Source organism: Centrocercus urophasianus, unplaced genomic scaffold (genome assembly GCF_019232065.1).
Source record: "Centrocercus urophasianus isolate 14NV4802_14NV808 unplaced genomic scaffold, USGS_Curo_1.0 seq_16, whole genome shotgun sequence".
NCBI lineage: Eukaryota > Metazoa > Chordata > Aves > Galliformes > Phasianidae > Centrocercus > Centrocercus urophasianus.
This window is the reverse complement of record NW_024884711.1, coordinates 16,168,933-16,185,768: the sequence shown is the minus strand read 5'-3', so window position 1 is coordinate 16,185,768 and position 16,836 is coordinate 16,168,933. Positions and strand designations below refer to the sequence as shown.

At 35.1% G+C, this 16,836-nt stretch overlaps 1 protein-coding gene across 1 annotated transcript in view; it reads right to left on the bottom strand.

Annotated features, from left to right (window-relative positions):
- SKAP2 (src kinase associated phosphoprotein 2) overlaps positions 1–16,836 on the bottom strand; it is a 108,925-nt gene that overhangs the window by 26,410 nt on the left and 65,679 nt on the right. Inside the window, exons 6-9 of the mRNA XM_042817166.1 lie at positions 16,138–16,221; positions 9,156–9,280; positions 8,167–8,230; positions 7,704–7,805 (exon numbers count right to left, since the gene is read on the bottom strand). Of these exons, the coding sequence (XP_042673100.1) occupies positions 7,704–7,805; positions 8,167–8,230; positions 9,156–9,280; positions 16,138–16,221 (375 nt within the window). The remainder of the gene's footprint in view (positions 1–7,703; positions 7,806–8,166; positions 8,231–9,155; positions 9,281–16,137; positions 16,222–16,836) is intronic.

Here is a 16,836-nt window from a genome sequence, read left to right as displayed (position 1 = left end):
TTGAGGAGACTGGGTAGCAGATAAGTATACTGAGACAAATATATATATACATATATATATATATATATATATAAGGAGGGATTTATGCTTTCCAAAGGCTTAAGAATTCAAATCAGAGAATTGTATGTACAGTAACAGAATGATTAAGTCAGCCTTTAAAGCCCACCTTGCTGGGTCTTATTTTAGAACCAAGTTGTATAAATTATGGTTCTTTAATAGCTACCTTGTGGAAGCCAGAAAAGTTGAGAAGCACTAGCCTGAGGCACCGTATAACCTCTGGTTGCTCTTGTTTCTCAAAAGACTCTGCCTAATGGTTTTAATAGCCTGATATGTAGTCATTCATCACAAATTCAAAAACTAAAGGTTCCTTGATCTATCTATATAGCATTCATCACAGTTATATTCAAGCAGTAGAGCAAGCCCAAATTTTCTATTTTCATAAATATACATAACACAATTGACATTTTACTTTGAACTTGCTAAACTACAGCAATTCCTCAAATTTATGGTTAATAAACTATCTCACATACCAAGGCATTTCTTCTGAAGGCTTTGTATTAGAATTATTTCACTGCTGCTTAATTAGATAAAACCAGTGCCACCAAAGAAAGAACTTCAGGTCCATAACCCATTGAAGACATGCATGCATAAACAAAGCTTTGCTCACATTTAACATGAACTCAACTGTCAGAAACACAGTCCTCATCAAAAAAAGCTATGATACAAGTAAAATTACTTTGTGTGATTTTCTCTCCCCAGGATGACAAGCTATTCTGGGACAGAATTCTGCCTTTCAATAACAAACAACTTCTGTCACATACTGTTCACATCAGATTGGTTTTGCAGATCAATAGTGTCAAAAGTTATTTAGCACTGGCACACAGAAAACAATGTAAAAATGATTGATTGGTACTTGCAATAAAATAATCTTATTTCAATAAGTAAATTCCTTTCATTGAGATGTGTACTAATCAGTTTTTGAAAAGCTTCTTTAAATATAGAATTTCATGATTAAAAATACTTCCTTTTCAGATATTATTAAGTTATGCCTTCTAATTTTAAGCAAACAAGCTTCAAAATGCCAACAGACAATGAATATTTAACAATCCATTTCTAGATATTTTTTGTGCTTTTTATTTTATTATTCTTATTGTTTGATTTTTGTTTGCTTTTGTTTTGTTTTTTAATTCTGAAATACTGAAATAAAATTTAGCCTTTGAGAACCTGAGACTTTGATAAACACAGCCTTTCTAACATGAATTCTTATGCAACTTACTGTTACAATGGATCACAATTCAGGAAGGATACTACTGTTTGTGCCTCTTGTGAACTTCGAAGCCTGTGAAGTCTTGTATGCATTTCAACAAGAGGAAAATACCTAAACTTAATTGTACACATCTTCCATTTATTGTAGATACCATAATTAACTGCTTTGAATTTCACAGCTGGCGACCATTCCTTCTGCAACTCCAACAATGGAATATAGAAAACTCAATCTGAAATTCTGAAAACATAGGCTTAGAATAAGTGATGTATTTTGGTTAGAAGGGAAAAGAAGAGCATTTTTTTCTGCCCCAGAAGTATGTTACTAAACAAAGAACACTCTTTTCTAAGAGTACTTTTCGGCAGAAAATCCTCCCTCCCCAAGTCCAGCAAGGGCCTCTTGCACACAAATCAGCCTAAATTTGAATACTCAATTATTATTCCATTTTTACCAGCTTCCTCACTTGGATGTTTGTGAATGTTTATGATATATTTGAATTGCACCAGCCACAGCAGAGTTCCTGACAGCTACAGGACATCTGTTATCCACAGATCAACAACACATATTCACTTCTCAAGAAACACACAATAGTCTGTGAACCTTAGTTTTTCTCTCAAAGACTTGCCACTTCCCACTCAAGGGACATCTTATTATTTTCAGGTACACCAGATTGTCACACCACCTCTTCCATCACTGACACTTAACATCAACAGAAACAAAGGTTTCCTCTTTAGATGTTGGATTACATTAATTGAAGATAAAGCTGAGATTCAGGTACCAGGTTCCTAACCATCTTCTGGATGTGATGTCTTCAAATACAAGAAGTTGTCTGCATTCATAACTTATGTTTCACGATCACTGGGTATCAGTGGAAAGACACTTGCTATATATTAATTCCACAAGAGTACTGCCTCAAAACTCAGGGCAACAGAGAATTCAGTCACAGCTCCAGTCCATCACAGTAGTTTAAATTCAGCAATATGCAGCTGCAAGAAAATGTTTTCCAGTGATTTCCATATTTGGCATATAATCAAAGATGCTTAGAAGACCCAAAATCCCAGTGATAATAACAAACAAACCAAAAAAAAAAAAAAAAAAAGAAAAAAAAAAACATAGGCAGAAAAAAAAAAAATCATTACTATACCCTAGCACCAATATGTAGTTCACTTTTTTTTTTTTTTTAACTGATTTTACATTATTTGAATATCTTCTGATTTACAGTGAAGTAAGCCCTCTTATTCTGATATTGCATCTATTAGTAAGATATTATGGGCAAACATACGCAGTATTTAAAAATAATGCAATGATTAAACAAGTGAAAAATATTGATTTCTTAACAATGAGATCCAATTTTTTAAAAAAATGGTTCTGAAGAATGATCATTCCCTCTTTTTTCATTCCACTTTAAAAGGAGGAAGAAAAAAAGAAAAACAAAAACAAAAAACCACCTCATATGCTTTAACGGAAATAATTCGAAACACTTTCGGTAATTACTTTCAACACTCATCTTTAGATGAGTGTCCTTGAAAATTCTGATCTACTTTTCAGCTTCAAATATCCCAGACTTTACTTAGATTTAGAAATCATGTCATTTTCTAATAAAATACAGTTAGAATTCTTTTTGTGGGGAAAAAGAAAATATATGTATATTTAAATAGCACAACAGTACTATATATTACTTTTGTGGGAAACGAGTAAGGAATTCCATAAATATTTGATAAATAACTGATGCTGGGAGGAATTTTGACAATATACCAGGATATATAATATACTAAACAGCAATCTTCACAAATAAGATGTTAGATTCCATAATCATCTTTTTCTCTGCTGACTCAGACCTACTGCTCTGATTCACACTGATCCATTAACGGTTTCTTTGTTTTAGCTTACTGGTTTTGGGAACTGCTCATACAGCTATGATCCACAACAGGGACTGCCAGGCACCAAACAGACCCTGGCAGTGATATATTGAAAACTCTGAAGCAAGCACAGATCTACTGAAAAGGTACATTCACACATCATTGTGAAATCCTCTATGCAAGCACCAGAAAGTCGATACATCTGACACTACATTTTGAGGATGGAAATATCTGCTATAATCTTGTGTTTGTGAGTGACAGGTCAAGCTTACACTCAAGCCTCACTAAACAATCACGACTTCTTTCTTCCCTAGAGGTAAACCAGGGATCACATTCTTGCCTTCTCCCCCCTTCAAGTTGCGAAAAGGTTACATCATATATACAATTTCCTTCTTCAAAGCTCAAATGACCCAGTAACAGGAGATGATAAGGACATTAAGTTATGCTATTTAGCTGCAGAGATTAACTGTTAAAAATTACGACAATAAAGCTGCTTTGAGAGACAATCATGAGTCAGAGACAAACTGATCATTCTCCATCATTCTCATAAGCAGTGTTAGAAATATGTTCTGAAACAACATCAATATAATTTTAAAGCTATTGCTTTAAGATACTTCGTTTAAAATAAGCAACCACAAAAAAAAAAAAAAGGTTTCTTCGCATAGCACACTTTCCGTTGCATAAAACTTAAGACATTTCTTACCTTTCCCCCAGCTTTGCCTTGGTTACAGAGTTTCCCTAGCTAAGCTTCCAACTGCACTGCAAAACAGAATTACTGTCCAGATACTGTGGCTTGATCAAACTGTTTGGCAGAGGAATGATTATGAGAGTTAAAAGAAAAAAGGCAAGCTTTTCAGTCCCATGATCCTTGTCCCAGTCAAACACTGAACCAATCCCAAAATTTAATCTACAGCCAAGTAGGGACTGACGCAAGTTGTGTTGGCTGGATTAGTTCCCCACAGCAATTCCCCTGGCTAGACAGCACTGAATTTCACTGTCCTCTTACCCAAATATTCTTTATCTTTTGGACAGGTTAAAATTAAATGACGCAAAGCCAGAAATTTCAGATTTGTACTACACCACATCACTTAAGACATCCAACCTTACCAAGAAGCACCAAAGAAATCATCAAACCCTATCTTTAGAATCATTTTGGTGGAAGCTATACTGTATGCACTGGAAACTACTACTATCCTGCAAGTTTGCAAGCAGAATGAGAACTGAAAAAAATAACACAAGACTGAAAAATAATATAAGGATGAGAGCTTATATTAAGACTGCTGTCCTCCTTATTGTGCAAGACTGTTATAGAAAGAACACAACCGATTTTTCAGAAAGGATCACGGTGGCAGGCAGTGGTTAGTACTGCAATTTCATGCACATGGTCTACACAGATGTAAGACCAAAGAATGAAGGAGAGAGGGGCCCTAAAAATTAAGTCACTAAGATCAGGTTATTAAAAGAAATTTGGTCTTCAGGAGTGATGAGAAAAGACAAAATCTTGAAAAATGACAACTAACTTCTGAGAAGAGCAACTCTGTACTTTTTTCTTAAACACCACTAAACTAAAGACTGTGCATTCAGATATAACTACGCACATATATAGCATGGTTTAACACTAGAGTTTGAGAAGTTATTTTGTGTTACAAAGAATCAGTTCTGTGGACCACAATAAATAATTGCCATGTCAAAACCACGTACAGTGTACTAAAGAAGAAAATAAATAGCTAATTAAGAGCTATTTTATCAATAGCTAATTTTAAGAGCCCAAAATACTGACAATATTTTTATTTCTGTTCAACTATATTTTCCATATGCACTTTTATTTAAAATTAAACAGTGGTTTAGTTTGTTGGAAAAAGTATAAAGCTTTTCTTTATCCCCCTAAAGAATCTCACAAGGAAGATTTAAAAGTTGGAAAAGCTTTAGCAGTTCTGATGTTTTAAGCTCCACATAAATAAACACAGTAAAACACACTGACTGAGAATCAGGCAAATGATGCTTCTAGTAAATATGAATTTGTATGTGCTATTAAAGAAGAAAGTGCTTTAAAAGATAAAGACTAATTTTTCCACCTGTCTTTGTACCGTCTGCAACTACCAGCCCATTTCTTCTGCTAGTAAGCAGTACAAATTGAATTCCATTGAAATCTAAGCTTTTAATAGGTAACAGACTATTACTATTACTGGATTGAAACTAGTGAGCTCTTGTCTGGAAAATTCATTTTTCTACACTGTCTACTGCTACATGAGAGATGGGGGGGCAAAAAGCAATGAGGTAGTAGTGAGTACTGCACCAGCCCATTCTGATTACTGCTACGCTTCAAAATACTCAGTTTTTCAAAATAGTGAGAAAATACACATATCCTCTCTTTAATCCAAACACTCCTTATTGTAATACTAAGCCCAATATTACAAAATTGACTGCATTATGAACTGGTTCAATTTGCTTTGAAATGTTGATATAAAAAAAACCGCTAGACTATGCAACTGACTCCTTGAGAAATGGCAAATTAAGCCAGATAAATAATGACAAGGTACAATGAGCTGCAAACCTGAAGTACAAGACTTTAAAGTTTTGCTGAGTGGAAAGTTAGTGGACCTAATATCAAGATGCTTTGAGGATCAATACAAAGTGAAAATACATTTCTTCTTCCTCCTCACAAGGACCTAGCATGTGCCTTCTGAGTTTAGCATGGCTTTGGGGCTCTACAAGAAATTATTAAGGGAACTGAAAGCTATAAGAATTCAGAAATTCTTATTTGCTCTGGATTAGAAAGTAAACTAACAGCAAGGATAATGGACTTCCACTTTTTGACTATGAAAGGAAGAAAGAATACATTCACTTACTGGGAAAATAAAAAGGACAGTCAGTGGGAATTAAAAGCCTACCATCAATGAAGCCAGCTGAGACCAAAGTGGAGTATACTCTTTTACTATCAGTTTAAGTGAACGGAATAACAAGAAGCAAGTAAGGCCTATGCCTATGAGATTTGTCCACTAGCACTTCATCTAATGCCCTTCAATATGTTAAGGATAAAGAAGTGAAAGACTGATTTAGGGCAACAGAAACATTAGTTTTTACTGCCATTTAGGCAAATGACTTTTGAAGTACATTTATGGGAGAGAAAAACAGATTATTGTCACTCAAAATCTATAGCAAGCTTCTTTTTATTTTCTAGTTACATCAACACATCACAGCCAAAATTTTGAGCTCCACTGTAGAAAGTAAGACTTCTTGAAAAGCTTACAATTAAAATAAAAAAGATGGAGAAGGCACAAAATAAGGAAGGTAAACCCCTAATCCACAGCATGAAAACGAAAAACTCCAAGATCATGGGGGGTAAATAATTTTTTTCCTCCACCAATATTTAATGTTACTGCTGTAAAACCTACTTCCTGTTTGACATTCAAACAAATGGGTAACATAACTGAAATCTCAGGAAAGAAGGAAAAAAATTATCCAGAACATGTGTGGAGCTTCATTAATGAAAATATAAGAAGCATAAAGGATCATCTTCTGTAAGAGCCTGAGCATCCAAAAAGCACTGCAGTGTTTGGGTGCATTACTCCTGCTACAAGATTAAGCCGCCTAACATAGATTTTATATTCACTGCAGAAGCTCTCCCCATAGAATTCCCCAATTCTATGCAGTAGTTCTGAATTTTTTTTAGTAGGTCTCTCATGTTTTCTTCTCTCACAATTCATTGAACCAACCTTAAAATGAAAATCAAGACAAACTTAAAAATGTTTGGGTGGTTGTTATTTTTTTTGCCTCCCATAGACAGAATATTCAATCCTGAAGATAAATAAAGTTAGTCAGCATCATGTGACCTTACAGGATTTTTCTCTCATGTTACTGCTGATAATTGCACTGACTCAAACAGCAAGGGATGCAGAATGTTGTGTCATGCAAGTGATCACTGTCATACCATTTTAAATTATTTGTTAACTAATGGTGGCTGAATAGTAACTTCTAAAATAGCTTCTTAAAATATAAAAAAGATCAAACACCTTCTTCCTATATCACTTACATACCTATAATCAATTCAAAAGCTGTTCACACTAAAATCTTGTCTGTCACACCATAGTCATGCAGGAAGATATGAAACAAAGCATGTCAGTGCTCAAGTTGTCTTTATTTAGAGTTCATCTCCAGAGCCCCTTCAAACCAACACATTGCTTTCTTGCAAGATCATAAAATCTGTATTGGGCAGCAGCTGTAGTAATAGAAAACTTTTGCCTAATATAAATAGCAAAACAAAGAGAAGAAGGTGGTAGAAAAAGCTGTAAGGCAAGTCAATTTTGTAATTTAAAAAAAAAAATTACATATTAGAAAATGTTAATGAGCTAAAAGTCCCTCAAGACCACCTTTACATTTTCTGCACTACTTTGATGCCCCTGCTAAAGAAAACTGAACTGTTCTCACTCAGATCTGGTTAAAGACACATCTAATGTCACAGAAAAATTAAATATGTATCTTAGTTATCAGGTTGCTTTATCCACTCAGGTTATCAAACCAGAAGCAGAGAAGACAAAATTATCACAAGACATAAAGTAAAAAAAAAATCTCAACAATACCTGGAAGTTCTTCATAAATGCTGTCATCTATTGGCTCACTGCTTGCATGTCCAACATCATCATATTCCTCCTCTTCCTCAGGAATAGTATTAGATTCCATATCTACGTAAAAGCAAAGTCAACGTTTCGTAAATAAGAAAACTAAGATAAATTCATTCAAAATGAAAACATAATTTGTTTCATTTTACAAGCTGGTTCTTACAGTATATTCTGCTTATTTTCTTAAAACACTCATAACAAAGTTTTCAAGTTATATGGTATTATTGGAAGGAAAAGCAAATATATTGCATAAGGAGAAAAGTCATGTAAAAGCCACAAGATGACTGAGAACCAGGAGCTGCTATTCAAAACTTGGATAAGTAGTAATAAGAGAGATACAAACGTGACAGGCCTGTTAATGGATAGCACTACCATCACTAAGCAGTATTGATAATAAAGGATACAGCTTTTCTGGCTGGTTTACCTTGAATTACAAATTTCACTTGCTGTACCCATTCCTCTGCTTCTTTGGGAGTGGCAGCTGTAAACTATTAATAATAAAAATTAATAAACTGCGTTTATTAATAACGAGTAGTAGTAATGACAAAAACATAACTACAATTTCATTAGCAATAAAAAAAGGGTCTGCAGCATTCTTGCCACTTCCTCAAGAAACCATTAGTAATTCTTTGCATGTCTTCTGGTACTTTTCTTGCAAGGATGCTTCTTATAATGTAAAGCTAATTTTGACAAATTTACGTAATTGAAGGAGAGGATGATGGATTTGAAACTCTGATCAGCAGCTGGCAGCTGTGCAGAAAAAAAGCTGCTTCTCTTCATCAATGTCAAAGCCAGAACTGATGAACAAAATTTGCCCTTGACAATTAGAAGACACCCATGAATTTCTTTAGACTGCTGGGTACAGTTTTCTTAAAAATGTTCTTGTCAGACTCCAACACACTACCTGACAGCTTAATTAACTGGCTTTCAACTGCAATCTCAGATATTTAAAACTTATTAAACTTACATTCCATATTGATGTCTAGCTGATAGATCTCTGAATTGCACAGCTGATATGTGCCTTTAAGCAGATATACTTGGCAAAGCCATGACCAATACAATACGTATTTAACACTGATAGATATTTTGTTTAACTTTTATTTCCACTACTTAATTCATCCAAGAAATAATACAGGCATACTATATGATATTAAAATACTAACATTGAAACGACAAAGATAAAGATGATAGATTTCCCTGTTCTTGTCCAAAATGATAGTATTTGAATGCATACATATATTTTTTTAATTAGATTTTTTTTTCCCTAATGTACGAATATATAGTATAAGCAAGCAAGGATTTCCTTTTTTTATTAAGATGTCAGTGGAAGTTGTTTTACTGAAATGTTAATTCAGTAACTGGAATTGTAACGGCTTTATCAATTTAATTTCAAGTTGACATAAAAAGTCCAACCTGATAAATGCGCTTATCAGGAGCGGAGATTTCAAAACAGCAATCTTTCTTTGCGTCCTTCCGAAGGCTATTATTCATTCTGATGGTGTAGCCCTCTAAGGCAAATTCACCTTTCTGTTGTTTGTCTGTTGGAGATAAAAAACAAAGGTAGAGCTTCATTTACAACAGTGAATGCGAGTGGCTTAGCAGGTTATCGTTTATTCAGATTTGGTTTTCCATTTCATGAATTTTACAAAGAACAGGGGTGGGGTTTTTTTTTAGCAAAATGATTAGGTGGTACTTCTGGAGATAAAGCTTTACTTTAAAGCAAGATGTACACAAAAGTATATTTTTCTGTAGGATGACTACAGAATTCCACAGAGAAATACTTGCAGATGGTGGTCTTATTTAGCAAGAAGTGCATGTCATGACAATTGCACCTAGGGAAAGCCAAAGAACTGGAACTTGTGAGACATGCTTCCTATAAATCAGTGTCTCTTTCAGGTTCAGTAAACCAATGGGAAAACCCACCTAGCTGAGAGCTTGCTGAGCTCCCTCCTAAACTAACCACTTTACTTAAAAAAATAAACTTCAAGCTCCTTTTTAAGCAATTGAAAAAGCTTTTCTTCCCACTCACTCCCAGATGCGCTTCCTTTCCACATGGTAGAAGTACAGAATGAATTCTGTTATAAATTCAGGTGTGTGTTCCCAAAGCATTTTTCTCAACACAGTTTAATTAGCTAATAAAAGTACTGAGCCCTACCACAGTTTATTACGTAGAGCCATGTGGTTGCTTTAAAGACAATTCTACTTTTTCAATTTTAAGGGTTCTGGTTTATAAAAGTAACACTTAGCATAGGCCTGAGGTAAATATTCTGCGTGGTGGTCAAGTAGCACCTGTGTGCTTCTGAGCACTTTAAACCAAGGCATGTTTTGGTGGATATTAAAAAGAAAACAAAAAAAGCAGAAGAAAGTTGGTTTTGCAAGTTCTGTTGATCACAGTACAGCATTCAATCTAATATGGGCACCACCAGTCACATTTTTCTCAGGTGTCCCAGAACAAAGTGCAGATGTAAATGAAAATTATATACACCTTTATACTGTTTCGGTTTTTTTTCCCCCACACAGAAGGGGAATGCATTAACTAACAAAAAGCATTAGACACAACAACACTCTGACTACTGCTGAACAGAAGCAAATGAAGGATTCGTTGCTCATGTTTTTCAACAAAAGAAGACAGCTTCTATAGACAGATAAAATAGGAAAAAAAACAAAATTTTTGAAGGGGCAAAACATGGCAAACAGCAACGCAAACATGAGTGGAAGTAAGGGAGTTCCTACACAAATAATCTTCTCAGCAATCTTACATTGTGCTTTCTTCCACCTCTTTTTTAATTCTCACCCAGGGCAAGGAAACAGCAAATTAAAAAATTACATGAGCAAATCCAGAGCACTGTTTTATTTCCTTTTTCTAGCCCCTTCTGTAACAGTAAGTTTTCTTCATTACGTAGTAAGATTCAGTACTGATACTTTTTATTTGCTCACTTCTCCACCCCTACATCAATCAGGACACAGATGCAAAATTCATGGAATCCCACCAAGGCAGATATTAAAAACAACTTGCAATAGGTTAAATAGATCTCCTTTTAATGAAATTCATTTCAGCCTAGAAATTTTATTGTTCCTTCACTTGTGACCTCAAGAAGAAGATGAAGCGGAGCACATTAATTTCTCACCCTCCCATAGTAAATCCCAATAACATAGGAGCAACACAGACAGAATAAACAAGCATCAGGTTCAAAAGGCAGTAACATTTTGTCAAGATAAAAATTAGGTAAGTATTCAAATTTAGTTACTTGGAATATTTCCAAAAATACTTCCCTGTGACACAGACGATCCCTTTTAAGAGACTACAATTTTTAAGAGTTAATCTGAGTTATCTGTGTACTGGTACAGTTCTTTCAAAGAGCATTAAAATCAAAACTAAAAGGTGTTATACTTTATACCAGAAGAATGGCACAGTGCATGGTATCCACATTGTATTTGTTCATTTGCCTGTTTACATTGTCTTTTTCTTATCTCTCAGGATATGCCATTCCAATGAAAATCACTTGCATACACCAAAAAGAATTGTATTTCCTTTGCTATTGAATTCTTTCACTGCTCTTTATGGCAGCAGACTAGTCATATCTTTGCTACTTTTGCTTCTAATTACCTATGCAGTAAGGTGCCCCTGATAAAAGCCCAGTGTAGCTCTGCACAAGTGCTTAAGATGCTGACCATAAGGAAATTTCAAGACCATGTGATACTTCACAGCCCTGACCATAAGGCCACCAAAGTTGGTAGAAAGACTCAGTATGCATTTACAGTCCCTGTAGCAACAAACCAAAGACCCAGTATGTCCTGAGAAGTAGCTTCACAAGTACCAAGTAGGAGGACAGAGGCCAGTAAATCCACTGATGATGACAGACAGTGGGTGCTTATAAATCCCAGTTGCTCCTGTAGAATAGACCTCTCAAGGAGGGACTGGAGACAAACCGTGTTACTTAACAGCCGTGGGGCAAATCGTGACACATGGCAGCTGTTTGGCCAGGCACAGTATTCAGCTGTGGGCTGGAATGCAGAGCTATCTTGTGATTATCATACTTGATGACCACCTCAACTTCATTTCTTAGGAAACGCTTGCAGCTGAGCAGGTGTGCCTTCAATGAACTTTCCCATTCAAAAAATGTTTATATCACAAATACTTTCAGGACACTGTACTTCACTGAGAGTATAACAGCTTTTGATGTTTAAAAACTTTAAAGACCTGAAGATTTTACTTGGAGACCAAATATTAGATACACTAGTTCCGAATGGCAAGAGCTTTAAATGTCCATAGCTTCAGGAAGCCTATTTACACTACTGAGATGTCACTTTCACTTTGAGTCTCCAAACTAGTACCAGAGTTTTTCCTCAGACAGGAATTCAACAGCATATTAGGAAGGGACTGGGGAGAAACATATGAACGGAATGCACTTCTCCGAAGAAGGATAACATTCTTCTTGTCTCTTATGTTCTCAAAATAGGGCTTTGCAATTCAACCACAGGAAACCCTCAGGTTGTTGCAGAGCAAAATAGAACAGCAATGCAAAAATATAGTTTGATCAGTTTTGTAATAGCAAGAAGGAACACAAGTATCAGTAGGCAAAAGTTTTTCCGCCATTAGGTCAGATCTCATTTCAGAATAAGCTGCTTTTTACTCTTATCTTCTCATCCCCTTCTCTTCACTCTATATCAGGTATGAATCAATAAATAAATAAATCTGGGTCTGTGCGTTCCATTTTGCCTCAGAAATTCTGAATGGTAAAAACCTTGTACAACAGAGCGGACAGTCAGGAATTAAGCACTAAAAATTAATCAAAGTTAGGACAAATATTTTAGAGAAAAATAAGTTTACGGGGCAGTACTTAAAGTAGAACAAATACAGATCTGAATGAAATTTGAGAGCCGCCTTAAACGTTTTCCTAAATTTAAATATTACATATAAACTTCATGTATCTTAAAAAGGAAAAAGTGAAATACTGTTAACAATGGAAACAGGACCAATATTACATTAGGAAAAGGGAGTCTCCAGGGAAGCAAACAAAAAGGGTTTTGAAGTAGCCTTGCGTAACTGAGCTGAGTCCATGGGAACTTTTGAAACAAAGGAGGGTAAACCTTCAACTGGGTCTTGAAATGATTGGGTTGTAAATTTGAGGCCTAAGGCATTGTGACCATATTATTAGCACATGTAAAAAGAATTAGTGCACTCTGTAGAACAGAGAGGACTTGGAGATTGGAAAGGAAAGAAGTTACAGAGAAAGGCATAAGGAACAAAGGCAAACAGAAAGATTTCAGAGAGTTATAAAGTATTTATAGATACTATTAGAATCTATAATTTAACTCTCTTCATCTTGAAATTAGGAGCCTGTAAGATCTTACAGTTTACATGTCTTCATGCTAAATGTAGTTTTGCATACTTTTCCATACACTTTCTAAAAACAGCACGTCAGTATCTCAAAATGGTAATTCCTTTTCCAGCTTTCTAGAATAAGTCTTTCCAAGTGCGCGCACAGCAATTATTTTTTTACAGGCAGCAAACCTGAAATGCAACAGACTTTTTATTTTTTCACTTGAGAAATCTAAAGTAAAAAAAAAAAAAAAAAAAAAATAAAAAAACAAAAAAAAAAAAGAAAAAATTGAGGCAAAGATACTATTCAGGGCAGCAGTTTGCTTATATTCAAGTCCAAACATGCACGTCACTGAGTTAGAAAGTTGTCCCAGAGGACTCAATAAACCTACAAAGCAATGCAGGTCTTATGAAGCACCAAGATATCAGTAAAAGTTGAAGAAACAGCCATAAACTTATCAGCCTGAAAATGCTTTAAGTTACACTACCCCCTGAATAGGCTAAGAGGAAAAAAGAAAAAATACAGCAGCATCTTCCTTTATTCACAACTATTACAATTCTGTAGCCACAGAGAATCAAATTTTAGGAGTTAAAAAAAAACAATTTTGTGAAAAAATTGAAATAATGAGTCTATTTTCTCCTTCCTATGCTACTACATTGGCACTACAAACCGAAGTGCAGGTGGTAAAGGATAATCAAGACTTCACTGTCATTTTCATTTATCAATTACTGCCTTCCTAAACATGTAGCTTCAGTTTGCTGAGACAGAAGGGCATATAAAATTGTGGCTGCTAGGTCATTCTTTTAGATCAACTTTCCTGGTCGTGCACTTTTAGGTCTGAAGGACTAGTCATACCACCTAGGTGCCTGAGCTCAAAGAAGAGAAGGCCTGTAAATGTTTATGGAAGAAAAGACTATTAAAGTAAGGAGCAGGCAAGCTTCTGGAAATCCAAGTCAGCTCTGATACTTCAGCATGCTTTTCTGCAGCGTTGTGGGCCACACACTGACAATAGATACTGCAGCACAAGTGCAAAAACACATGCATTTCCTGCAATATGGACTTCTAAGTCGAACCACAAACCAAGATTTCTCCATCACTGATCAGGAAATAGAAACCTAGGTGATTTGCTTAAACTTATCTATATTGCAGAGATAAGTAACACTGTTTCATGATCCAATGCTGCACCAAAAGTACCAGAAAATGTAGGAAGAAAAAGGGGAAAAAGACATATTAGTCAACAGACATCAGGACCGTTATAAGGATGCTTATAATCTCAAACTCGGCCTACAAAATATATGTTCCACCAGATAAAAACTATCCTTCACAGATTAGTGGTCTACATGTCCTGGATTTAAAAAACATGCACAAGATGAAACAAGAACTAGAAATCTCTGCTACCTGTCTGCATTGCATTCCCCAATGCACAACTTTACATTACTCATTAAACACATAGCATGACTGTACGCATATATGGAACCTCTCCTCTGCTCTCTCCTCTGCTCATCTCTCTTCAGACCAGGTTCACGTTGACAAAAGTGGAATTTTCCCATTTCCATTGTGTGAATCAGCTCTGGAATCTATCAGATGGAGGCACAGAATGTATGTGGTTTGTTTGCTTCCTCTGTGAGCTAGCCACAGAGTCTATGTCTATGCAATTCCTAAAAGATGCTCCATGGACCATGAACATGAATCCCTCCCACAACATTAGGGTATGGTTAGGAGGATCTTCCCCAAACAACTGAAGATTACAAAAGCTGGAAATGTATAAACCAAAGCATTTGCCTGTAGATCAAAAAAGAAAAGCTATCTCTGAGTATCTCAGTCAATTCCTAATACGACGCAAACCCATTAACCTCAAACCTCATGCTGTGGAACATGTTTCCATGTGCCTTATCTTTCAGTATAGATATTAGAAATTACAACACAGAAGCCACTGCAAAAGGAAAATGCATGGAAGAGGGGGAAATGGTATTTTCCCACCCTAACCCAAAGACCAAGAACTAGCAGATGAAAAGCCAAAGATTTATAAGGGAACAAACAGCAGATGTAGTAACAAAACTCTGGAAACAGAATTTGAGAGGAAACTGTAGCAAGATGAAAACTGGACTTAACCTCCAAAGTACATGATAAACAATTAGACCCTTAAGTTAATTCTCCTTTTTTAAAGATGGAATGAGTTTAAATGAGTCGGCAAACTCAGTAAGGGAACAAGCTAAAAACTGAATCAAATTAAAAACATATGAAAAGACTATCAGCATTAATCTCAAGGGAGTAGCACAAACAAAAGCAGAAGAAAAAAAAGCTCAAATTGAAAGTTTGTCCAAAAATAAGTTCTTTTGGGGAAAAAAGAACGAACTTTTAAAACCTGCACATGTATAATTCTATATCATATATCTTACCCTTAAATACAAAATATGCTTTGCATGCAATTTAAAGGATGCTTTGTTTCACTGACAATTTTTAAAATTCAAAGTGATATTCCAACTTTTATGCCATATTCTTTCAAAAATGGCCATCCAAACTCACCTGCAGAAACTAGTCCTAGTCTCCATAACTGGCTTTTAGTTTGATATATCACTTCATTTCCAGAATGAAATTTAGAAATAAACATGGTACACCACTATGTGTTTTTAGCACTAGCATTTTCCTCGAAAGAGCCACCTCTAAAGAATCAGATGGTGTAATTGCTGTAGGGTATTTTAAAATGAAAATCCCATTTAGACAAAAAGAGTCTTTGCTGTCTAGTAGATTAATTAAGAACCGGAGTATTATCAAGCCTAATAGCCAGCTGTTACTGGCATGTCAAGTAGCTTTACAAATAACTAAAACCTTTTTCCTCAGTTTACCTGCTTTAAAAAATGCGCAAATCAGTTACAGAGCCTGAGAGTATCCATATTTATACATTTTTAAAATTCAAAGCACAAAACAAACAAACAAAAAATCTTCTAAAAGTTTCATCTGCTCTCTAAGAATAACCTTGGTTTCTCAGTTACCAACTCCAACTGAAGCTTTCATATTCATTTGTTCATAAAAATATTATTTTAATAGTTTATCATTATTCTTACAATTACCTTTGTCACTTCCATAATAGTAGAAAACCGTCTTACTGATAGCACACCAACGCTTCTGCCATTCAAAGCCAAGAAAACTGTGGTCTGCAAATAATATAACTCGTGTTACATTTCTTTATGGCATTACTGAACATGAATACATTACTTCTTTTCAAAGGTGAGGGAAGAGGGAAGGAGATAGGAAAAGTGCTAGGTAATGAAAGCAATATCTGGATATGGAGAAGACATGTATGGAATTGAGAAAAAAGCTAGAAATAATAGATGGTAGTGGAAACAAATGGGAATTTGAAATCATATAGAGAGTGAAGGCATGTGTAACATTAAATATAAGGAAATTATTAACAACTTCCTGAATATTTCCTATAGTTATTGTAGCATTAAGTGGTTATTGAGGTGACAATATAGGATTTACTGAATCAAGGTAAATATTGACTGAAGCAAAGCTGAGATCAATATTTGCCCTCTTGAAGGAAAATAAATCTTGATGCTCACTGAAACATGAAGTCAACATATGGTACTTTTACATAAATTCCTAATGTTTTCTTCAAAAATATCTGAAAGTCTCCGAATTATGGCTGACGCTGGACTTTCACAGCATGATTTTTTTTTCAGTCCACAAAGAAATGGGAGCATCTTTTAACAACACAGGAGCAATTATGCATTCTTCTTTCTTTTGCATAATAATGATTCTACATTTCA